Source organism: Nasonia vitripennis, chromosome 1 (assembly GCF_009193385.2).
Source record: "Nasonia vitripennis strain AsymCx chromosome 1, Nvit_psr_1.1, whole genome shotgun sequence".
In the NCBI taxonomy this organism is placed as follows: Eukaryota; Metazoa; Arthropoda; class Insecta; order Hymenoptera; family Pteromalidae; genus Nasonia; species Nasonia vitripennis.
Genome location: NC_045757.1, coordinates 5,304,476 through 5,328,976, shown reverse-complemented (window position 1 = coordinate 5,328,976; position 24,501 = coordinate 5,304,476). Strand labels below are relative to the sequence as shown.

Below are 24,501 nucleotides of genomic sequence, written 5' to 3'. Positions count from 1 at the left end.
CATAGAAAGAAGGTCGAGTACAGTCGTGTTGGTGTATATAGAAGAAAAATTTCACTGCTCTCGAGTGTGTTTGCTGCATGATGTGTGTTATACATATGTAGTACTCGCGGTGTCAGTTAAACAGAGGCCATCGTGAGGTAATTATAAGCCGTGGCGTAATCAAGTAATTCAGTGCATGTCAGCGGCAATAAAAAGTTCAATGCGTGTGGATAAATAAGTAGTAGTAGTAAAAAAGCGCGCCAAAGCCGAGAATGAAAAAGAGGTATAATATAATAATAATAATCATATATCAAGCGGTAATATTACAAGTGATGGTAGTAAGCAGAGACGCCGAGAGAGATGTGCATAATCATCATCAGAAGCTAGCTCGAAAGTCTTCGTCACGCGTGCGAGTTTCCGATGCTTTTCGGACAAGCGGATCCTTGATTACTCGCGGCCGTGATTGATGTCCGTCGTCGGACGAGTTGCCGGAGCGCGCAATTACAGTTCCGATCCGCGGAAACTCGCGAGGAACTATTTTCCAAGAGGTGATCAAGCTTTCCCTTCCAGTTCGACGCTTTGAGAAAAGGAAAACGAGCGCGAATTTGAATTTCGCGGGCAAACTCCCGTAAAGCATCAAGTCCTCTGTTGCGCGCGTAATCGTCCCCGTTTAGTGTGTTCTCCGCTCTAAGCGGGCGTATACGTATTCAAAGTTCGGTCTGACTTTGTGTTGAAGTTTGAAGAGACAGAGACAGAGAGAGAGAGAGAGAGAGAGAGAGAGGGAGAGAGTAGAGAGAACAAGTCGTGGTCGTGGTCGTGGTCGTGGTAGTCGTCGTCGTCGGGGATCGGATGGTTATGGCGCGATCGCGGAGAGAGACAGTTTCGTATATGGGAAGAGATAAGTCAGAGAGCAGTAGTATATAGTAGTACAGTCGTTCGAGATTTCGGTGCTCATATATGCGTGTGTCCTTTACAGAAGAGAGAGAGAGAGAGAGAGAGAGAGAGAGAGAGAGAGAGAAAGAGAGAGAGATAGCTGAGAGTTCAGAGAGAGATATAGGCGGTATACGTGTAAGAGACAAGAGTTTTCCTTGGTATAGAGTATCTGCAGTGTGTACCTGGTTGCCGTCGTAGGTCCAGGATCCGAACTTCATTTCGCAGTGTTGGTCGTCAAAGGGGAACCAAGCGATGTCTATCTTGCATGTGCTCTTGAAGATGCCCGGAGGGACGTACAGGCAACTGCCGTTATGCGTGACCACCACGTTTGTTTGGAACGTCCCGTCGAAACCCTCCTCCGCACTACACGGGTAGTTTAGTTAAACGAGAATGAATTTTTTTGTTCATTGACACATACACAGCTTTTTTTTTTGTTATTATTTGTTAATCGTTAAATTTACAACCCTATTCTTTTTGCGTTTTTATTTTTAGCCCCGTTACTAAACAGCCTATACTGACTCTAAAACGTCTCATATGGTATATATTGCAGGGGACGATTTTTAATATATTTATACAATCGTATGCATGTTTCTCCATTTTTACCATGTCAGATATACACAACGCGCCTATGTCATTGCTCATGATTCTGTTGTTTTATTTTGTTGTCGTCGCCTGTGCCACACAGGCATATCGATCCAGTATACAATACAATAATGGCCATAGAGAGTGGTGAGAGAGGGACTGATAGATGTATGTATGGGGATAGAAATACTGGAGATAGAGAGAGAAAGATAAAAAGAGAGAGAGTGGACTGGTGAGTGGTGAGATCGACGACGCGTCGCGCCGCCCACGGGATCAAGCTCCGACGTGGGCGAGGCGAGCCGAGTGTGTATGTGTTTATATGTGATATGTACGCGGCACAAGATCATCCGGATTCTCATATTCTCGGATTTCCAGCAAATTTCAGATCTTGTCGGCGTCGTCGTTCTTTTAATCATCTTTATGTTATCATTAGTCGGTCGTTCGCTACTCGTCGTCGTTTTATGTCATTTTATCATCTCAGCTTTTTTTAACGCGCCTCGAAACGGTTTACATCAGCCCTCGTTTCTTTTCCACTTTTAGATCTTTCATTTTAGATTCATTTACGTTTATATGGTGCGTTTGTCGCTGCTGGTGTCAGTGTGAGTATAGTCTCTCTTGTTGTTTGCTTTTTTACTCTGGTACTTTGGAAAGTCGTTTTAGGCGCCGGGTATATATCTCTGTATAAAATCGCAATGTATACACAGGCGCACACACGCAGGCACGTACGGGATGAATGTATGGGAAAAGTGACTCGAAGAGAGAGAGAGAGAGAGAGACAAACCAACGTGCTTTCACTGCAGCGTTGATTTTCCCTTTTTCCCTTCTTCTTTTATGCCTCTCTCGCTGTGCGCGGCGCCTCTTTTATGGGCGTATGTGCCGCGTTATACGACTGTGCGTGCGCGTATCGATGCCTCCCGTACGACATGTCCCCTTTTGGTGGAGCCCAGAAAGCCGAGTTCTTTGCAGCAGGCTTCTTGACCGGAAAAACGCGTGTACGTATTCAGTTTTTTTATATCGAGTAATATGAATTACGCCGACCTCGAGAAAAACCGCGACCCACATCAGCGAGAGTGGCCGCAGCTGGAATCAATTCCAGAGAAACACACGCGCGGCGCCGTGTAATCAGCGGTTCCTCCTTTTTTTTTGTCTCTTTCACCCGCAGCATTTTTCGCGCTTCATCTCCTCGATTCTTCCTCGTTGCGGCGCGTGCACACACACATTTCTCCCGCTTAAATGGAATAGCGGCGAGCGCGAGTACTTTGGACAGGTTCCAAAACCGCAGGTGCTGTAGCTGCGCGCGCGAGGATTTCGTCGAGTGAAATCCGTTCTCTTTTCTCACGGCGCGTCGGGGATTTCGCGAGTTCTTCCCTCTAGCTTATACTCTCTCGCGCACAGCCCGCACTGACGAGGTTAACGATCACACACGAGAGAGAGAGAGAGAGAGAGAGAGAGAGAGAGAGAGAGAAAGATGTGTATAGGCCCCCGATAGGGGGATGTGAGCGAGCTCGCTTATCGCGCGGGCCGGATATATACGTTCGTCCTCGTTTGCACCGGCCGCCGTAAGCTCGCCCGGATATAGCGATGATTCTTCCAGGCTGTTGCACTGACCCCCAGATGGATGTTGTTCTTCGCTTGATTTATGTAAGCTCCTGACTATTCGAGAGAGGAGAGAGACTCTGCAGGTATACAAGTATACAGGCGCGCGTGTGCTTTACTTTCGAAAGAGAAAAATAACGCGCAGCCCCCTATCGCTCGCTGCTCTCTCAGTTCCCCCCCTCGATATACCACTCGTTCGCGCGCGTAGCGAAAAGGAATGGAGCTCCGCAATTCAGGCCAGCGGCGAGAAAAAATTCGCGATATGAAAAACCAGCTCCGCCGCTGAAAAAAGGGGGCTATAGGGATATAGAGGGGGAGACTTCGATCCAATTTTGCACTGCACATACCGAGGGGCGATATGCAGGCTCGATTATTGCCGTGCTCCAGTTTTTTTTGGCACACATACGCGCGAGGATAAGGGGTTATGCGCTTTAGAGTACTCGGCTGTAGGGGGGTGCGATTTAAAAATCCGAGCCGTCAGTCCCGCGCGTGCAGTGATATACCTACTGATGATGCAGCGGAGCCGGCATCCCTGCGGCTTATCGGCGATCAAGAGCCAAGACGGCCATCGGCACGCGTTGATTAATCAACGGACCCCTAATTACATCGCGCGTGTCAACCCCTTCTCGCGTTCCATCGATGACGACGACGACGACGAGGGGATGATGCCCGACATACGTACGGAGGTGCACGATATCGCATCACGACACAGACCAAAGACTGCAGCGTAATCGGGGCCAACTCTCGCTGACCTAAATTTTTAGGGGGGCCCCCCTTACAATCGTACGACCCGGAAAAGTCGGATTTCAAAGTTGAGACTACCCGCAAAGACGATAAAGTAACAAGTAGCGATGTAAGGCGATTGCCTAGGAGAGAGGGAGAGCGCGAGAGAGTCATTAGCAGAGAACGCTGTATACTTATCCAAGTTTCGCGAATGACGCGCCGCTTCCGCGGAGAGGGAGAGAGGGAGACTTACGAATTCACTTTGAGCGAGGTTAAACAGTTTCGTCTCTCTCTCTCTCTCTCTCTCTCTCGCCCTTGCTCGCGCGAGGAGGACGGCTATATTATGCGCCGGGCAAATGTTTGCGCTCGGAGAGAGATATAGGGACCGAGTTGATTAATTTGGTTTTTCGCGAAAATCATATCCGTCGTATTCGACGGGGAAAATCGAGCGTAATTGAAATCGCGCTCCAGCTGCATGAATATTCAGGATCCGCACCTATTTTGTTTCGCGCAGCGCGAGCCGCGGATCGGTATATTTTTAATTAAATTTTAATTAAAGCTTATTTAGCGTAATGAAAAAATACTCGACGTCGAAAATTCTTATCAGCCCTATCCGTACTGATTGCCGTCAAAGTCAATATAAGCGGGGGAATGCGCACTTGAAAAAAAAAGTGGAAAATTCTATTCCCGAAAAAGCCCTTTGAGCCGCGCGCGAGCGACCGAAATTAATGGCTTCGTGAAAGGTTCGATTAGAGACGCTCTGAAAAAAGCGGGGTTGGTATGGAACCCCAGCGTAACGAGCCGGTCTGCAAGCACTTTGCGGCACATACGCCGGGGATATCCCCGGATAAATCCGCGAGCGAGCCCGTGTCGTCGGGATTTCGCTCTCGGCCCTCGACACGTGTCCGGCGACGGGTCGAATTTTGCCAAGTGAACGGACTATAACGATCGCGAAAAACAAATTACCCGACGAACAAATCGACTCGAGTGCGTTTGATTTTTCGAGTGGCTCGTTCAACAGACTCTGCGTCGCGTGTACTATTTTTTTTATTCCCATCTCGCCGCAGGTAAAGCACGACGATATAAATCTCGGCATTGATCGCGGAAAGAAGAAAAAGAGGAGGTGGAGGAGGAGGAAGAGAAAAAAAGGGCCAGAGTCGTTAACGTCGCTCCTCAAGGCCGTCGCAACGCACGGGCTGCATCCTTACATCGCGGTTCGCGCGCGGAAGAGAGTGAGAGAGAGAGAGAGAGAGAGATAGAGAGAGAGCGTCGGGAATATAAATGCGGCCGAATGAAAAACGCGCTTTGATGTTTATGGCGAGCGCGAGCGCGATAAATCCTCCTCCCTTTTCTTTCTCCGGATTCACTCTACGTAAGACATACCGAGGGAAGTGTGGAAGTAGAATCGTTTGACTTTCACACAGGGGTCAACTCGCGGAACAATCAACGTCGATCACGAAGGAATAAGCTCCTCCTCTCATCTGCCGAAAGACAATGCGCTGCTGGAGAGGGAAAAAAAAGAGCCTGGCTCAACAAGTATCCGAGGAGCTTTTGTCGTCGGCGATGGCCGCGGATATTGCGCGTTGAGTTTCATTACCGACGAGAGAAGGGGTTTATCGGAGATTTTTTACAGCCGGGAGTAATGCCGAATAGTTCGAGGGGCGAGAGCGTAAACAACGACACACACACACCAGGGGCCCATTGTGCGCGGAGAGAACAATGCCATACCTGGAATTCGGCTGGACGCGGATATTCCCCCGGCGCATACTTTTAGCCAACAGCTTGTAAATCATCGCGCGCGACGGAGCTATGGTGCATAAGTAAGACGAGAGCTTTGTCTGCAGGGCCAGTCGTGTACATCGATAATTTCCGGTGCGTCTAGGTCTACGTCGTCGGTGCTCGCTATGCTGCTCGGGAAATTTATTCCCACGAATCACGTGCACTTTGCGCGGCTGATGTGCGACGTACATCCCGTGAATTTAATCTCGAAAGCTTTTATATTCCGCGCGGCACTGGAGCGAGAGATATACAAACCGGGAGAATTTATTATACCCACACACGACGCGGAGCTTTCCAGACAAGGTATGCGCGTAATAGCGTCGCCCTTTCTTTTCTCGTCCCGTTCGCACGTTCTTACCTCGTCGCTTGTATTATTATACAAGAGAGTCGGGCGACGTCTCTGAAAAATCATCGAGGCATCGTGCGAAATTCCGACGGTTACACAGGCGCGTTACACCGAATTCCACGTCCATCGTCATAGAGCTGCATAGTTGCTCGGCTTCCGCGATCGTTAGGTGTGTATAACTGTCTCGCGCGCGTGTAACCGGCGAAGATTCCACAAGAGCTTCGGCTGCGCCAATTCCCCCCCCCCCCTGACGCGGCTATTCGTGCCTACGTGTGCTGCGGTCGTACATTGCTTCGAGGCGGCCGATACATGCTTGGGCTGAAGATCTCGGTGATACTGGAGACGCCTTTCGGCTCATCACTGTATTATACAGAGACATATAGTGCTTGTGTGTAAGTGAGTGAGTGAGTGAGTGAGTGAGTTAGTTATAAGAGTGCAATTTATTATCAATCGTCATTTTATCATCTCAGTTTAATCAGACATCTTTTATATGAATACATGAGTTAATCAGTTATTATTAAAGAAAACACATCGTTAGACAAGTTTAGTTATCAGTGAATATTTTAGCTGTTCATTATCATTAGCGAGTTTTAAGTCGAGTCTGGCGGTTAGGGTTTCACCGACCGTGCCACGAATACCCGCTCCCCGCGTTACATCCCGACGTTCTTTCGGCCCCTTCGGTCGAGCACACTTATATACTCCACTCCCACGAGCGGCTCTCGCGGTCCTTTTGTTCGGGAAGAATCAAAAGGGCCGCGAGCGATCGGTCGAAGGGGGTGAAAAAAACCGGGAGTGGGGGGAGCGGGCACTGAGCACTGGTCCTGCGGTGGCACGCAGTAACGGGGTGGCCTGACGTCGTGATTTCGTTTGAGGATTATAGATTATATCTCTTATGATTAGACACACATAGACAGTGATTGGCTTTTTTTCTTTCGTTTTATATGCTATTTATCGTATATACGAGGAACAAGTCGTCGCTCGTTCCGAGGCCCCGCGATCGTCCTTCCTGTATCAGCAGAGGCTCTTTGTGTATGTACGCTTATATCGAAGAGAATGTGGCTCAGAAAAGTGTATGAAAACCGCTTTGTCGCGTCTCATCCGCGGGAAAATGCCTCTCCCATACACCCACGGCGCAGAGCGTCGCGAGGGAGGGTTCAAAGGACGACGAGCTTTCGAATGCAATTCCCCAAACGGCATAAACTTTGCTTTTCATGCGAGAGAGCTGCCTTCTCCCTTCTCTCGCGCGTAACTTCCGCTATTCTTGTTCCGGCTTCTGGCGCTTCAAACTAACCGAGTCGCGAGATCAAATTTACGTGCAAGCGCGTGAGTTCTCTGTTTCTCCCTCGCCGACGTGAAACTCGAGATGAGCCGACGTCGTTTTTTCCTTCAAAATTTCATCCTCGATATGCACTCTCCGGTTTATTAGCGAAACTAATACAACGCGCAGCAGCCTCTCTCGGAACTTGTTGATTTAAATCGCGCGGGCGGTATAGTAGCTGCCGATCGATGTCAAAGTCCAACAAGAGCCGTGTGTAGCGGATGAGCTTTACCCTCCGGAGCGAAGTTTTCTCGACTGTGTATAGACGCGCACACGAACCAAAGGCTGGTATATCTGCGAAAGTTTAATTAATTGGGGTCGCGACGTGCGATACCGCTGTCGTCGTCGACTGTTGCTCTCCCCGCACGTGATTTTATCGTTCCTTTTCCTTCTTCTTCTTCTCTCCAGTTGTTGGGATCTTGTTCGAGGCGGAGCGAGAGAGAGAGAGAGAGAGAGAGAGAGAGAGAGAGAGAGAGAGAGAGAGAGAGAGAGTTGATTGGATTTAGCCGGAGGATAGGCCGTCGCCGCTTTTACGTGTGCGGCTCGTGCCAAGTGGAGATAACTGGCTGATTCCCACTTCTGACTTTCTCTCCTGTAAGTATACGTGCGATGCCGCGGAGCGAGAGAGAAAAAGCGAAAGTGCTTTCGCGCGCGACTTATGTTTGGCTTCGACCCCCTTTAATTCGCCCATCTAACTTTTTCAATTCCCCCCTCCTCTGCCCATTGGAAATGGATGCGGGGAATTCCCGCTTATATATCAATGTACACGCGCACGCGCGCGGAAATAAAAGTGAGCTTTTCTTTGTTTTCGCGGTGCGCTTCACTTTCGATTACCCGCGGAAAAGCGTCGGATACGGTAGAAAGAAGGAAAGAAAGAGAGATTAAGACGATCGGCTCCAATGACGAAGTTTTCTCGCGGTAGTGGAGTTGCGTCCGTAATTGAATCGGATGTATAAGTCTCCTCGTTGGTATTCGCTGAACGGCCGAACTTTGTAGCTTCTTCTTTCTACGGCTCTGCACATCCGAATCCGTTGAAGCGCCTCGTTATGGCCAAGTTCCGGGCGTCTGACCGCAGGCCGACTCGTTCCACTTGATCCAGTTCGTACTCCATTTCGGCTCCTGCAGTATCAGGTGCGTGTGCGTAGGAGAATTTTCGCGCGGTCGTAAAACCTTTAATTTTTTCGTTGCATGTATATGCCCCGCAGTGTATACGCTCGATTAACCCTAAAGCCCGAGGGCTCTCGGGCTCAATCACCATTATATCCCGGCGGTTATACTCGCGCGGGCGGTCATCTTCCGCGCGAGCGGCAATTCCGAAATTCCGCGCGCGATTATCGACGGAAGCGCGACACCACCACCACCGCCGCTGTCTACATAGTTATACACACTCTCTGGCCTCTGCTGTGCGGCTCTCTGAACGTCGGGGCGTCGGAGCGAACGCGATTGTATAATTATATGAGGATCGGAGCCCGGGACGCACACGTCCAGTTGCGCGACGCCGGGAGAGCTTTATATATCGTGTTACGTGTACACACACACTCACACATAGGACGCGGTATGGACGTATCGACGGGGCTCCGCCTCTGTTATTAGTGCGGCGCACCGGCCGCACGCGCTTTATTAGTATAATATAATAATATGGCTGAGAGGGACTAAGACTACGTATAATATAAGGTACTGGTATATAGACGAGTATGGGCTACGTCGGACGCTATGGTCGCGAGCGTCGAGTGTAGTTCAGAGGCGCTCGACGCTCGCGACTTAGGCGTCGTCGACGAGCGCGACCGCTTAGATGGGTATATGTGTATATTTTGAGTGTTATTATATAAACATGATGCTTTAGATTATATCATATGATATATATATATATATATATATATATATATATATATATATATATATATATATGCGAGGATGATGCGTATATGTTTGTGCTGAAAATAATGAGGCGAATTATGAGGATGGATCGGATAGTAGAAACTGCTTGCGCTGGTATATATGTATGATGCCGTCGTTCATCTGACTGATTGATAGGCTGTACAGACTACTACTTCGCCTGGAGACGCCTAGTGGGCTTCCTTTAATACGTCTCTGTTTGTTTTATGTGGCAAAGCTTTCTAAAAGAGGCCACTAGTCGTCGTCCTGGTGATTTTCAGACTTTTTTTGAGCTGTGTGAGAATATGATGTAGGCTATACATATGGGGATGGGGCAGTTCATCAGAGCAGCTAATTTCATCATCTTTACTCTCATTTTTACTGCATCCTGTACACTGTGCTGCAAGATTCCAGGGTGAGTCGCTCGGTTTGGTATATTCGTTATATCTATAAGTTTATGTATGTACAGTATAGTATACCGAGCGACTCGCTTATACGAGAAGAGAAGAGATAGAGATATGTACGTCTACTTTATATAATATATAAACGGGATCGTTATCACTACGTACAGGATCAATAACGTATTTACAAAAAAAAAGATAAGATATATAATAGAGTGAATAGGTTTAATTTATACATGTATATATCATACGCATAGAGTATATATGTAAAGATACATGTATACATAGAGCTTATATATGTATATATAGGAAAATAATAACAGTATGTTATATATATTTGGAGATACGTAATCAAATGTATAATCAATAATTAGTCAATATCTAGCATGGAGAATAGTAGTAGTCAAATAAACGCATGCATATAATATAGTAGTATAGTAGTAGTAGTAGTAGTAGTAATGTATATATAGTAAATGTTCGTATACAGAGGATATATTCTCGAGATACTTTCATCATCATATTCAAGTTTACGAATGCGATAAAGCAACACTGGTAAAAGAATTACGTACCCCTTAATTAAATCTTTTCCGTATATACAATACACATCGATCAAGCTGATTCACTCAAACGTACGATGCTCGGGATAGCTCCAGCTTCGATACGCTGACATAATTCTTTCATCAGTCGACTCCGTGTATATACATGGTTCGTACTAATATCGTATACAGTGTGTTCAGATCAAACAAGGTACCAAGAGGTTATAGATAGAAGTAATTATAATCAACGCAGCTGAGAAAGACGATGCAGACGTGTTCTAACCAAAGGCATATCCAAAGAATCAGTAGGTAAGGCAAATCAGTCTGACGTATAAAATAATACACTCGGAATTGCAAAAAGAAGGTGTATGCCATTACTGGGGGGTACAGGACACTATTAAGATTACTCAGAGAAAGTAGATATGAGTCAACTATAGCTAAAGGGCAGTAGTAGTGGTAGTAGTATAACTGGTATACAGATAATGTAGCTATACATAACCGAGTAGTAGAGTACGTAATGTATAGAGAGAGAGAGAGAGAGAGAGAGAGAGAGAGAGAGAGAGAGAGAGAGAGAGAGAGAGAAAAGGTTAGAGACGGAATAGATCTATATATATATATAAATGGTCGGTCTTCTGAGCAGCTTTCGTTTGCGGGCAGGCGAGTGAGTAGTCGTGGGGACCCCTTCTGAAACATTCTAAAGCCTGTGAGCAACAAGTACCCCCTCCTATATACATACATAATGGTATACATTATATCGTTCCCTCACCAAAATCGCAGCACATATATATTTCGCACGAGTTTTACAATAGGTTCGTTATAATCTTTGGAAACGCATGATACAACTATTCTGAGACGTATATGATCTACAAATCCTTCGAATAAACTCCCTGACTTGTATTACACCTATAGGGCTTATTGTAGGGAGTAATCAAGGCTCTCTCTCTCTCTCTCTCCCTCTCTCTCTCTCGGTTGGCCAAAGTCAATCGATCGTTTGAGCCAGCTAGAGCAGAGCAATTTTCAGAGATAGAGCTGCTGCCGAGAGTCCGAGGCGAACCGAGAGATAGAGATAGAGAGAGAGAGAGAGAGTGAGAGAGAGGGAGTTAACCTCTGATTGCAAGAGCATCACACACAGAGGAAGGGGCCAAAGATACTGGACGTGTTTACCTGTTGTACATGAGCACGTCCGGCTTCCAGAGCTTGCTCGGCGTGATCCTCAGATCCTTCACACCGCCAAACTCGGACTCGTTCCACTGGAGGTTGTAGTCTGTCCATTCCTGAAAGCAAAAGTATATACTTAATAATCTTAATTGAAAATTTTCAAAACTACAATATACCCTACAGCTTTTTCCGTTAATTAAACGCGAAAGCTCGAGGTTTGCTTTACTGTCTCTCGCCTAATCTTTTTCTTTCGAAGGGCCGCGCGCGCGAGCGACGTAAATATTTGCAGCGCCAGCTGTTTGCTCGTCGTCCCTCGTGCAGGCTGCAACGACGCGAGGTTATAAAAACGAAGGCCGCGCGCGCGCGCGCGCACGCGCAGCTTGATTGTATTGGGCGAATTATTATCATTGTTATTATTATCGCGGAAACTCTTTGAGACGAGAACGAGAGGGGGGTATAAATATAGTCCGTATTTTTCATTAGCGGGAGAGATAACTTTAGCTATGTATACGTGACTCTTCGCGGCTTCGCGCGTATAAATACCGTATAGGCGTAGATAATTTCGCGATTCGTTTGCACTATTGAAATAAAACGATCACGAAATTTTTAATTTATCAAATACTCGTGCGTATAGTCGGAAACTTATAGTGTAGAACATTTCACGCTAAATTTGACCGACGAAAAATTCCAGCAGTAGCTGCACCGCGAGCTCACGCGTGAATATTTATTTGAACCGTACAAAATAATCCCAGATTAGCGGGGATTCCGCGATAACTATAACCGCGCACGCTGCAGTACGATATATAATATTCTCGCTTCATAATTCAAGCTCTAGCCCCAAGTATAGTCCGATTTCAGTCAGCGAATTTCGAGTTTCGCTTCGGACATTCAATTATCCGCGATACGGCGCAAAATCTCTAAACGTCCTCAGCTTTATATAACGGGCACAGAGTGAGAGAGAGGGAGAGCTCGCGCTTATCTCGAGGCTGAAAGACTGACTCCATGAAGAATTCAGCGGTCGCGCGCGGGCACGGCATTCACGACGTCGCTTCTCTCCCTCTCTCTCTTCTCTCTCTCTCTCTCTCTCTCTCTCTCTTTCTCTCTCTCTCTCTTTCTCTTCGCCGTGTGTTTGCTCTGCGGTATAATGGAGCGACACCTTCCTTTCAGCCGACCTTTTCCAGTCCTGCTTTATACGCTTATACAGAGCAAAAGCTGCGCTGCAATCGAATTCCAGAGCTTTACATAGGCTAAAGAAGAGCAGCTGCGAGCGACAATGCAAAGCAATTCCCCGGAGCGGACTCCGCGGATTACTCTCTCTCTCTCTCTCTCCCTTGAAAGAATGTAGCCCCGGATAGCTAAGAGGATTTTTCTCGTGCACGCGCCACAAACACATATAACCGCGAGGGAAATTTAGGGCCCGGTTTCTATGGTAGCCATTAGCGGCCGGTTGCTTCTATTCTCTTCGCGTGGAATCGCGATTACGTGGGATTTCGGATTAATTAACTTTTGAGTTATGTACGCACGAAGGAGGCTCTTGTGCGCGTCTCGTAATTTCCAGCTTTTCAGGAGTGCGAGAGAGAGAGAGAGTAGGAGAAAGTCGATGCACATTATTTTCCAGAGTACACTCGAAAGTCATATCCCTTCGTCGGCGCTGCTCATCCGAGTCGGGCCGAGAGAGAGAGAGAGAGAGAGGGAGAGAGAGAGAGAGAGAGAGAGAGAGAGAGAGAGAGAGAAGTACAAGTGGTGCGACGAAGGGACGATAACGAGGGCGTATGTGGGGTATATAGAGCAGTAGAGGGAAGCGCGACACCGGAATAAAATTAAACGATTTTTAAACGTCGAGCCGTAATTACAAAGACTCCGTAAAGACTCCGAAGCCGTATGATCGATGGCTGTATATACGCTTCTTCGCATTGTTAATTAACCGGAGGAGATAAGGCTCGCGCTAATAGAAAGTTCGCTATCAATCACGGGGCCGTCGATTCCGCAAAAATTCATCGGCCGCCATTTATCATTGGAAATCACGAAATGAATCATCGGCGGCTGAACCGCGCGCGCATCAAAAGACGGACCGATGAGTTCGATTTTTCCCCATCAATCACGTGTTATACCCGGCGAAAGGGGTCAGAGTCGTATTTTCCACTGGGAATTTTTCATACCATGCACGTGTGTATGTGTATGTAACGCGAGAGATAGAGATAGAGAGAGAGAGAGAGAGAGAGAGAGAGAGAGAGAGAGAGAGAGAGAGAGATGCAGCTCTTACGCTATATATAAGTAGACAGCGCGTCTGCGACGACTTCAAAGCAAATGCGCGTTCCATCAGCAGAGACGGGCGTCAAAAGTGGCCAAAGTGCCGGGGCTAATTGAAATGGCGCAAGCGCGAGAGAGGAACTGCGGGAAAACACGATGCTTGAAATTTCCGTCTATGGGTTACGATATCGCAAGTGCGGGGTTTTTCCAGTTCGAGCGCTCTAATCCAGTTCGACGAAAGACGACAAAGTATCGGGACTCTTCGGAGCGATGTGGAAGACAGCATGCCAATGACAAATCAGATTCAGAGTAGCTCGAGCTGGTAAGTAGGTCGACCGCCGATGCGCAGTATACACAGCCCGGTATCCGCGCCCGCGCGCTTGTCATCGAGACAAAGACTATACTCTCGCGACCTGCGCGAGCGCAGATCTCTGATTACTGGCACTTCAAGGATCCGATTTCCCTGCTAACTCGGGTTTTTCGTGCTCGATCGATGAATACCACATGTAAGAGCTCGTTTTACCGTTGTTCTCGGGCGAAGCTCCAGCGATAACCCAATCCGCTGAACATGAACGAGCCGTCGTCGCAGCCCTATGCAGTAAATGGAAATACAGCTAGCAGTAGCTCGTATACATACGAATCGATCTCTCTCCCTCTCGCGGCTGAGAAAACAGTCGATAGTCGCTATACGCGCGGAGACGCCGCCGGTTATTCGCGTGGAACGCGAGGAAGGCGCGCAGAGAGGCTCCTAATCCAGCCGATTAAGCGCGGCCCGGACTCGCTCCACTCCGCAATCTCCGCCGCCGCCGTCGCCGCACCGCGGCGTCTAACCCGATAACTCTAATCAGCCCTAACAAGGTCAATAATTTCCCAATCTGCAGCACACGCGCCTCGCTCCTATACCAGCCGCAGCGCAGAGGTTATAAACGAGATCCAGCTCCGATAGACTCTTGTACGAATAGCTCGAAATCGAAGAATTTCGTGTAGAGGTTCTCATTGAAAAATATCGAGCATCAGCCGAGGCCGATAAGCGGCGAAGCGCGTGCACTTTGTTTACCAGCCTCTGCAGCGGCTGATGATCGGATCTTTCGCGGCGGCTTGCGCGTCTCTCCTCGGATAATTACAGCCGCCTCCTCCTCGTCGTCGTATCCCTAAATTTACGTCCGCACACGCGACGTCAAATCGCGTTAATCTCAGCTGCACGAGAGAAGATTAATGCGAGCAGGACCGCAGAGCACTTCCTCCAGCTGCGTCCTATCCATCGCGTGTAATTTCGAGGCATGTAAGTAGAAAAGCCAGAGTCCGGTCAGACCACTGCGCCGAGGCTTACCTAATATCGTTCGTTTATCGTCGCACGATAAGAGACGAACAAGTTCCGTGATTAAAAATTCCTCCGATACATCGGGGACGAGGAAGAATCAGCCGCTAGCTCTCGAAGGAGATGTAGGGTCGGAGGTCACGTCGGCGTATTATCAAAAAACGCAATTTCCCATCCCCGACTAGCTACTCGTCGATATTTAGCCAGCCGGGGAGAGAACTCGGGGGGTCTACGCATTCCCGGCACGTACGCGGGCTTTAAGAAAGCTCCGGGAGAGAGAGTACAACGAAAAAGAGAGTCGGCCCCTCTCGTGCTAGCGCGAACTTCGAGGAAAACTTGTTAGCTTTCCTCCGAGTTTCTTCCTCGCACGCGCGCGACACGGGGCCGAGTTGAAAATTTGTTTATAGGAGTCGCAAGGAGTTTTATACACTTCTGGACACAGAGAAAAATGATTTCGACGAGTAGGAGGGAAAAGGTGTCGCCGTATACAGGCGGAGAAATCATCCTCGAAAAAAAATCCGGAAGATCCACGCGAACGCATAAAAACATCGCTAAAGTGGCAGAGAGAGAGAGAGAGAGAGAGAGAGAGAGAGAGAGAGAACACGCCTGCGCAGCAGAGGCTCGTGTTTACAGAGAAAGAGCTGTCGAGAGCTCGCGCAGCAGGAGTGAGGTGAAGAGGCCGCACTGGCGCATCTCCTTACCTTTTTATCTCTTTGCGCAAAGCGGCTGCGTACACTTACACACAGCCTCGGCCCCGAGATGCGTCTCTCTGCTCGTCGAGAGCCGCGCGAGCCCGTTCCAGATAACGGCATTAAATTCGGTTACAATTGCGCGCGCACGGCTGGATTACGAGCCGTCTGTGAAGGCCAGGGAATTGTTTAGGCGAGGAGAGAGCAGCTTTTTCACCGGGAAATCATAATTAAAATCCCCACTTCCGCCACCAGCAGTAGCAGCAGCACTAGTATATAGCGAGAAAGAGAGAGAGAGAGAGAGAGAGAGAGAGAGAGAGCATACTTGAACAATTTTAATTACAAGCCGGCGCGCGCGGCGCTCTTTTCTCCTTATCCAAAAGAGAGAGAGAGAGAGAAGATGAAGGAGTAGGCGCCGCGGCCGTAAATTATGAATACGCGGGGGGATTTTTTTCCGCACTGCGGACCGCGCGCCTTCTACGCAGCTATACTGGTATTCATACACACTGCATCCGAAAAAATTCTCGAGGTAAATAAATTCGCGGTTGAAATATTCTCCGGCGCACGGGCGACATCGAAAAGCACTTATCTCGCCGCGCGGCAAATGGAAAAGCCAGCGGCACGCTGCTGTGTGTACCTATACACGGCGAGTCTGCTGCTGCAACGAGAGACGGATTAGGAAGACTGTAAGGCCGTTGAATATTTCAGAGAGAGAGGGACGGGCGTTTTTCCTTGGGAATTATAAATTTCCCTCTCGCTCGCTCACTCCTGCGCTGCATCGATCTCTCGCTCTCACGCGGTACAAATGAAAAGAGCCGCTGTCGAACGATGACTGCAATCTTGCGTTTTTCACGTGCGACTGAAAGAGATGATCGCCCCGGGCGACGACTCCGGAAAAAGCCACCCACTCTCTCTCTCTCTCTCTCTCTCTCTCTCTCTCTCTCTCTCTCTGTACGTGTGTGCTATATACGCGCGCGCATACACTCGTCGCACTCTCGAGAGCGCGGCTCGATTCTCGTGGCGTTAATTAGACGCTACTCTCTACGCTCGTGTGATGTCTGTGTGCATTTTTTCTCTCTCTCTCTCTCTCTCTTTCTCTCTCTCTCTCTCTCTCTCTCTCTCTCTCTCTCGGCTGCGATCTTAATTAGGGCTCGGCGCGATCAGGAGCTACGACACTTTAACGCTCGATTAGCTCGCTCGAAAACTGCGCGCGTGAGCGTCGACAAAGGGATACGCGGCGGCAAGTCGAGCGTGTGTAAGCTATCATCTGCGCGTCTCTCTCTCTCTTTCTCTCTCTCTCTCTCTCTCTCTCTCTCTCTCTCTCTCTCTCTCTCTCTCGATGGCTTCATAATGGGATCGTCTTGGCTATGTCGAAAGGGATTTCTTGCTGGCTCTCTCGGATTCGATTAGTTGTTGTTGTTGTTGTTCTTGTTCTTGTTTGCTAGTACGTACTCTCCGTCGGCTAATCGGATTTTCTCTACTACTGACCGCGCCGCTGCATGAACAATGGACAGTAGTAGTCTGGATATGCCTCTCACGTACCCGCGTGGCTACGCCGAGTTTCGATGAGAAAGTTCCTCGGAATATACCAACTGCACATATTTTCTCTTATTCGGAAGAAGAAAAAATCTCGATCTAAGGCGCGCCAGATGGGAAGACTCTCGAGGTGGCGGACCGAGTTGGGCTTTGAGCCCGCCTGAACGCGATGAAATTTCGCGAGACCCTTTGAGGCTCACTCCTCGCTTTTATTCCTCATCTACCGCCGCGAACACGTACACAGAGAGAGACTCGCATTCCCGGGCAAACAGAGCGAGTCACAGAGTGCATCCGCGGTGCGTTAATGCGGGCGTGCGAATGCACTCCGCGTAGATTAGATTCTCGTCAAGGGTCTCTCTCTCTCTCTCTCTCTCTCTCTCTCTCTCTCATCCTTCTCGACCTGACCTGCAATATACCCCACCGGCTGGCTTTGTAATGCAGACCTGTACGCGGTGTATAATGCAGCCGTGTGCGTCGTTTTCATCGATACGTACAGAGACAATAATTCTCAGAGCGGATGTATACTTCACGACTGCAAATATCCTCCCTTGCGCGTACCTATACCTACCTAGCCACAATGGCTCTGGGCTACATAACGCGCGTATAATTTCCGAAAGAGACGTATGCCCCACGTCGCGTATAATTCAGCGCATGCAAATCGAGAGAGAGAAAGAGAGAGAGAGAGAGAGAGAGAGAGAGAGAGAGAGAGAGAGAGTCTCCGGAGATCGTAAAGCTACGCCGCGGCTTAAGATATTGCGCATAAGCCGTAAGGGTATAGGAAAAGGAGGAAAGAGCTGTATGTATGTATTTTAATTAATCCGAGTGTACTGGCCGAAACGGAAGCGGCGCGTGTCCAATTAATCTCGACGCGTGCGGCTAAATCACGAGTAATTCGCGGCTAACGATAAAGAATCACCGTCGCGCGAGTATTCGCCTACTGCCGCACCGTGTGTCGCTCTCGGAGAGCAAAGAAAAGACAGAATCTTCATACGTACTTGGCACGAGTTCAGCAGTCGAATATTATGATTAAAACGCGCGAGCTCTGATTTATTACGCGAGTATACAGTGTTTGCCTAGAGGAACGAGTTTGAATTCGGAACAGCTCGCGATCGATCGGCTCGAAGAATTCCGCAGTGATGTAATCAACGAGTAATTACCGAGGAGAAAGAGTGTATATGTCCGAGCGCGTCTTAGCCTCGCGTATATACGTAAGCCGACACTCGATTATCCGGTCTTGGGAGCTGCTTGATTACGCAGCGCACATGTGCTCTCTCGGGAGAAGACTCGCTTCGTCCGGCGTAAATCAGACGGGACGTGCGAGCTCGAGGGTTGAAATTTTTCGCCGGGAAATCACGAGCGTGTGTATATTATACGTATAATGCATTTATAATACGCTGCAGCAGCCGGCGGAATTAACGAGCGCGAAACGGAGAAATGGAAAACGGAGTTGCTCGCGACGCTCTCCCTCGGAATGTAATTATGTACTCCGAGAAGCAGTCTTGCGATTTTTCCGAGGCAAAAAGCGCAACTCGAATTTCTATTACCGGCAGCGGGCGATTTCCGTCGCTCGTCGTTTTTGCGGCGGAGAAAATAAGACGGGATTCATCATTAGCCAAGCACGAGCGTGTACGTGTGTATCGATTTTCCCTGGCGCGATTGTGTCTAAAATACCGCGTCGAGTGCATCGATTTCCCCCCCCCCCCCCCCCCCGCGCGTATGCGGTATACGCGCGCGGCTGGCAGTTCTGCTCTCTCTCTCTCTCTCTCTCTCTCTCTCTCTCTCTCTCTCTCTCTCTCGACTCTTATCCCTCCCAATCAAAAGTCGATTAGAGGAAGTTCCGAACTAATTACTCGCGAATCAAGCTATTATCGGATTCGTCCGATCGCTCGCGCAGTTCGTCGCTAAAAGGACGAGAGGGACTCCCTCTCGCTATCTGAATTGTCGTCTTTTTGGACCTGTTGCTGCCAGAGACGAAAAGAAGAAGCTAGTAGAGCGCGAGAAATTAGAAGGAAAAAGTCGCCGCGCGACTTACTTCACTCGTCCTCGTTGCGCGCTGCGCATAACCCGCTTTTATTATCCCCTGCTGCTGTGCGTGCTTTTTACGAGGCCGTTATGCTCGGCCTAGCAATTATGCGCGTAAATATAAGTAGGAAAGAAGAACGACGTTCTGCGCGGGATTTTGTCGTGCGAGAGCGCAAATCGATGCGAGCGGAGAAGTGAAAAAAGTCCGCCCTCGTAAACTGCCGGCCGAATCCTCTCGATAAGAAATAAAAAGCAACGACTCAATAACTCGAACTGTCTCCTCTCTCACCCCCGTCGCATATAACGAAGCTCGGATTCTCGGATTTCAGAAGATAAGGGCAAGCGCTCGCTCGCTCGCGCGTCGCGCGGAAGAAGAAGAAGAAGCAGTAGCGAGGGGCTTGATGCGCATTAAAATTTATCGTCCGTCGTGCGGAAATTGGCCGGGGGGGTCTTTCATTTTCTCGCTCGCGCTGCAGCGACGATTATCCCCGTAACGAGGCTCTCGCGCTGTTATTGTCAATTTCCTGGGAGGGTGCGCGAGCCTGCTGCTGCTGCTGCTGTTTGTTCGATTCTCGCTCGTTTAAAAACGTTTAATAATACGACGACGACGGCTACGACGACGAGGAGAAGAACCTTGAGGAATAGACACGAGCGCGAGATGACGCTTACGTCATGTGCGCGCGAGGATCGATCGCGAGAGGCGTACGCGTTGTTAATTAATCAGTCGAACGCGCATGGCTGTGTATTTATAAACGAGCGCTCTTCCTGGTCTACAACATACGCGTGTCCATAGCAGACACGAGTGATCCGTCTCGCTGAAAGCTCCTTTAGGCAAAAAATCGTTACAAGACGCGCAGAGCCACGGAAATTGCAGAATAAACAAACGTTGCGCGCTGCGCTGAGTGCCTTCATTTGTAAGACTCGGCGCGTTGCTCCGCTGCAGAGTCTCATTTGTCGAGGCGCGGAATTTCTCACGCGGATTTGCTCCAAGAGAGAGAGAGAGAGAGAGAGAGAGAGAGAGAGAGAGAGAGAGAGAGAGAGAGAAAGAGGAAAAATGAGGCTAGCTGCGCGGAAAATTCGGGCTTGTGCATTATAATCGATGCGCGCGCCTGTGTCTGGGGTATACGTGTGGCCTAATCTAGCCGGAGAGAGCCAATTTGACGAACCCAAATTGAGAATTATCGACGGGGGAGAGAGAGAGAGAGAGAGAGAGAGAGAGAGAGAGAGCGAAGAATTAATTTGCATGCAAATTGTGTATACGTGCCGGCGTCAAAGGCTTCATTTGCGGGGAGAGAGTGAACGAAAACACGCCGGGTGTTAATACGTGCGCTGGGAGTCGATGACGAGGAGCTGCGTGTCTTTCGAGAGAGGGGCTTTTCCTTTAGCGGAAGGGCGTTCACCTCGTAAACACGCGTACGCGGCGTTTATCTAGAGCGCGATGCGGTGTCCCAGTCGCCGAAAAAGCAGACTGCGGCGCCTCTCTCTCATTAATTCTCTTTGTTAGTCTCGCAGACGCGACTGGAGTGTTCTCGCAGGTGTCAGAGCCTCCGCAGCCTCGTCTCTCTCGCGCCACAAAGCAGAGAAATTAGCCGAGTACGCGTAGCTTTCCGTTAAATCCCGAACTGTGCCGCTCATCGTCAGGCCAAGAGGCGATCAGCGCCGCCCTCTCAAGAGCTCGGATTAGACAGATAAGAGAGCGAGCGTTCGTATCGATTTTCCCCTTCGAATAAACGGCCCGTGCATTATGTATACGGTTACAGCGCTCGCGCGGATTTAATCCGACGAAAGAAACTCCGAGTTTTCTCGTTTGCCAGCAGCAGCTCCTATACGGATACGGCCTCCGAGGAGGAGACGACGCGAGCGAGTTATGGCCTCCCGGGGAGGATCGCTTAATCGCGCTGCAACGAGCTCTTAATCGAAAAAGAGGAATCCGAGTCGGCTCCCTGGGACCGATGTGTATAAGCGGCTGTTCATCAACTCACCAGTTTCAGCCAAGCGTTCGTTGTCAGTATCTGATTCTTCTCGTCCTGCGAACAGAAAATTAAAGAAATTATTAGCATGTATAGAGACTGGAGGTGTATAAAAGACGGGCAATTGCTACGCGGAGTCGCAGAGGCCACGACACTCCAGGCCACTTGATACACTCGTCGTTCGCAGAGCGCGAAACAGACGTCGGAGAGAGAGAGAGAGAGAGAGAGAGAGAGAGAGAGAGAGAGAAGCATAAACGAAGATAAGAGAGCCGGGGACAAATAGCCGGGGAACGAGAGAGAATTATAAAGGGAGAAGCGAAAAAATATAGAAGTCTCCGTCTGAAAATAAGTGGCACTTCAAAATGAAAAAAAAAGGAGGACAAAAGAGGGGCGAGCCGCTCGAAAAAGTGGCCCGCCGCCGCGGCAGAGAGAGAATGACAAAGGGCCGTCGAGAGACGAGCGAGGGAATGCAGTTTTGAATTTTTTCTCTCCCTCCCTCTCATTCAGCTCGTCGCGGCGGCGTTGACTTCTTTCGAGCTCGAGAATAATAAATAATCGGAATAACTGACCCGCGAAAGCTTGCCGCGCGTAAAACTGCAGCGCTATAATAGAGAGGAGAGAGAACTGCGACGTTTATTCAACAAAAGCATCCTCCAGCCGCGCAGACGAAGGGCAAACGAAGGGTCGGAAAAGCTACGAGTCACGGCAGTATGTGTGTCGGAGAGCGCAAGGGTGCGAGTTCTCGGGAGAAAAAGATAAGTAGTTTCGAAAGGAGCTACACACGCCCGGGCACACAGACTGGCGCGAAACAAAGTCCCGGAGAGAAAGAAGGGAGCAGGAGGCTCTAAACGCCATACATCACGCGCGGATGCTCCCCTGCGCTTGCGAGTGTGTGCATATACATGACTGAGCTTTTCCCGCGCGCGAAACTTTTGAAAATCGAAACGCGCCGTTAGTCCTCTGGTATATCACGGGCGGATGCTCGTAAACAGGCGTTTCGATGGCTCAAGTTCCCTCTTCTGTTTTTGCTCAAACTGTTTTCCACGTCTTTGAGCGGATGATAATTCCGGAATGATCGGGATACTTGTGACTCTTTACGCGACCCGAAAACCAAAATCCATAATATATACTTTTCGCGATGTGTACAGTTTATTAATGAATCTTTCCGCGCTCTCTCTCTCCAAATTGATGATTCCGCGGTGAATAATGGCTCGCGTTTTTCAGCGCGGTCTCGATTTATAACGCTGTGCACGTTACATCCGTACATACCATCATCATTTACCGCATCAGAAAGCGCGCGCCTTTCTCGAAAGGGAGCGAAAAACATCGACAGCGAAGGATTAAATCCTCGGCTCTATACACGCCGATTATATGTGGCGGTTTGAAAATTCAGGTCAGCGCGATTCAAAAATTGGATTGAGAATTTTTCGCCTTCAAGTGAGCGCAGTATAGAGGTGCGCGCGCGGGGGGCGAAATTGACGCCCCCGAGGGGGATTTCAAATCTGGAGCAGAAAATTTTCGATTCAACGCAGGCAACGAGAGATCCTATTTATATTTGCGCCCAACGAACCACGTAATTTTCGTTATACCCACACGAGCTATGTACGCGATATTTATTCTGGCGATTTCGTATAACATCATGTGTGTGTGTATTATTCTTGGAAAATTTAAACGAGTCTCCGTTTAATATCCTGCATGTAGGTTACACAGGCGGCCATAATTCATTGTGTAAAGAGACTGGGGCACTTGAATAACTGACAAAGTAAGCAAGTAAGCCTAAACTTTCCTCCCTCACTTATTCAAGTGTTCCAGTCTCTCGATACAATTAGGCACATCCTCTGCGTCTCGGGAGTAGCATCTTCTGAATTTTCAGTTCTCGCGGCGGGCGGCGATGAATAAAAGAAGCTCTTTCGGCGCCGCGAGTTAATACCTCGTATAAACGCGCGGAGTCGAGGCGCAAAGATAAAGTTTTCTCAGAGAAACAGCTGCGCGGCGTGTAACGCGCTCGCAGACGTACACACCGAATTAATATTTTCCCTCCGTTACGTTTGAACTATCAAAGAGCCATTTCGGAGGGCACATTTTATTCCCACAAGGAGATAAACACACGCAGTGGTATAGCATAAACCGCGAAATTATACGCGGGAAAAGTCGTAGCGTAATTGTTGCTCAGTATGCAAATGGCCGCGACGTGAAACGGCTTCTTTCTCTGAATTAATGTTCGATTAAGGCTGGAGATCCGCCTACTATCTCTGCTGCACGTCGGGATTTCTGCTGAGTAGTCGTTTCTGCTCTTTCGATTTTTTCCCCGGACGAGGTCGTCACTTCTTTCCGTTACACACACACACACGGAGATAACACTCCTACAGTTTTCCAAAAACTGTCTCTAAATTTCGCTCTGCGAGAGCCAAGATGACGCCAAGTTCGCTCGGCATTATTCAGATTGGATTTCTTCTCTTTGAGGAAAAACTTGAAATTGCTTATGATTCCGTCCCCTACTCGACACACGACGGCGGTGCCGCGCGTTTAATAAAAATATCATTTCGCGTGCGCGGGCCGAGATTAAACTATAAATTTGCTCGCAGTCCTGTCCGAGATTGCGAAACGATGAGAGCGAGCCAGAATCCGATGCTATTGCATGTCAAAAGCTTAATATCCGCGATTTCTTCTACTCGAGACTCGGGCGATAATAATAGTAATAACTGCGAGTGATTAAGCCGCAGTAGCTCGGGGGCTGGAAATAAAATTTTAAAATATAGGGGTGAGAACGAGTAAGATAATTCGTCTCTGCAAAGGGAAAAATTAAGTCCACTCGAGGTGCACATCTCTCTCCGCTTAAGCTCTCTCTCTCTCTCTCTCTCTCTCTCTCTCTCTCTCTCTCGCGCGCGCGCGCGCGCGTACAAAGGCCTAGAGCGAAAAAACTCCGAGCCCTTCCTACTCGCGCACGCGCGGATTATAAAGTCGTTTTTTCCCTGGCGGAGAATTTTCTTGAAATTAACACGTTTTATATATAAGGAGAGCGAAAAAAAAATAGCTGGAGCTGAGTCTTCATCTCTCTACCCGAGATAGTACATTTAATCGTCCGTGCCTCGATCGCGCGCTCGACTTTTCATTTTCCGAAATTATTCCGTACTCGTATATAGCTATATATATGTAAATTCTTCTTCCGGGAAAGGTCGGACTACGTTATTGCCGGCTTCCGCGGGGGAGAGAATTCAATCCCGGAGTCGTTTTTCACGGACGAAATGCGCCCAATTAGTCGTCCTCGTCGTCGTCGGAGATGAAGAGTCGAGAAGATATACGAAGATTAACACCGCGGAAGCTTAGCGCCGTTTAGTACCGTCATCACGATTCGAAATTTTTTTTTCGCTCGAAACGAAGCTCATAAATCGAGAGCATTATTCATCGTAGTGGGAAAACTTGGCCCCGACAATCTCAAGTTGCATTGTGCCGCGTAATAATTGAGTTGCCAATCAAAAGTTTCGGCCGC

The 24,501-nt window shown here is 48.8% G+C and overlaps 1 protein-coding gene across 10 annotated transcripts in view; it reads right to left on the bottom strand.

The window, feature by feature from the left end:
• Nucleotides 1–24,501, bottom strand: part of LOC100116683 (nicotinic acetylcholine receptor alpha 6 subunit) — a 121,546-nt gene that overhangs the window by 57,639 nt on the left and 39,406 nt on the right. For 9 of the 10 annotated variants that reach the window (XM_031922198.1, XM_031922197.2, XM_031922201.1 and 6 more), the window contains 3 exons: nt 21,024–21,068; nt 11,233–11,342; nt 1,095–1,275 (listed from right to left, as the gene is read on the bottom strand). In XM_031922198.1, the coding sequence (XP_031778058.1) occupies nt 1,095–1,275; nt 11,233–11,342; nt 21,024–21,068 (336 nt within the window). The remainder of the gene's footprint in view (nt 1–1,094; nt 1,276–11,232; nt 11,343–21,023; nt 21,069–24,501) is intronic. The other variant, XM_032598053.1, reaches the window with a different exon arrangement.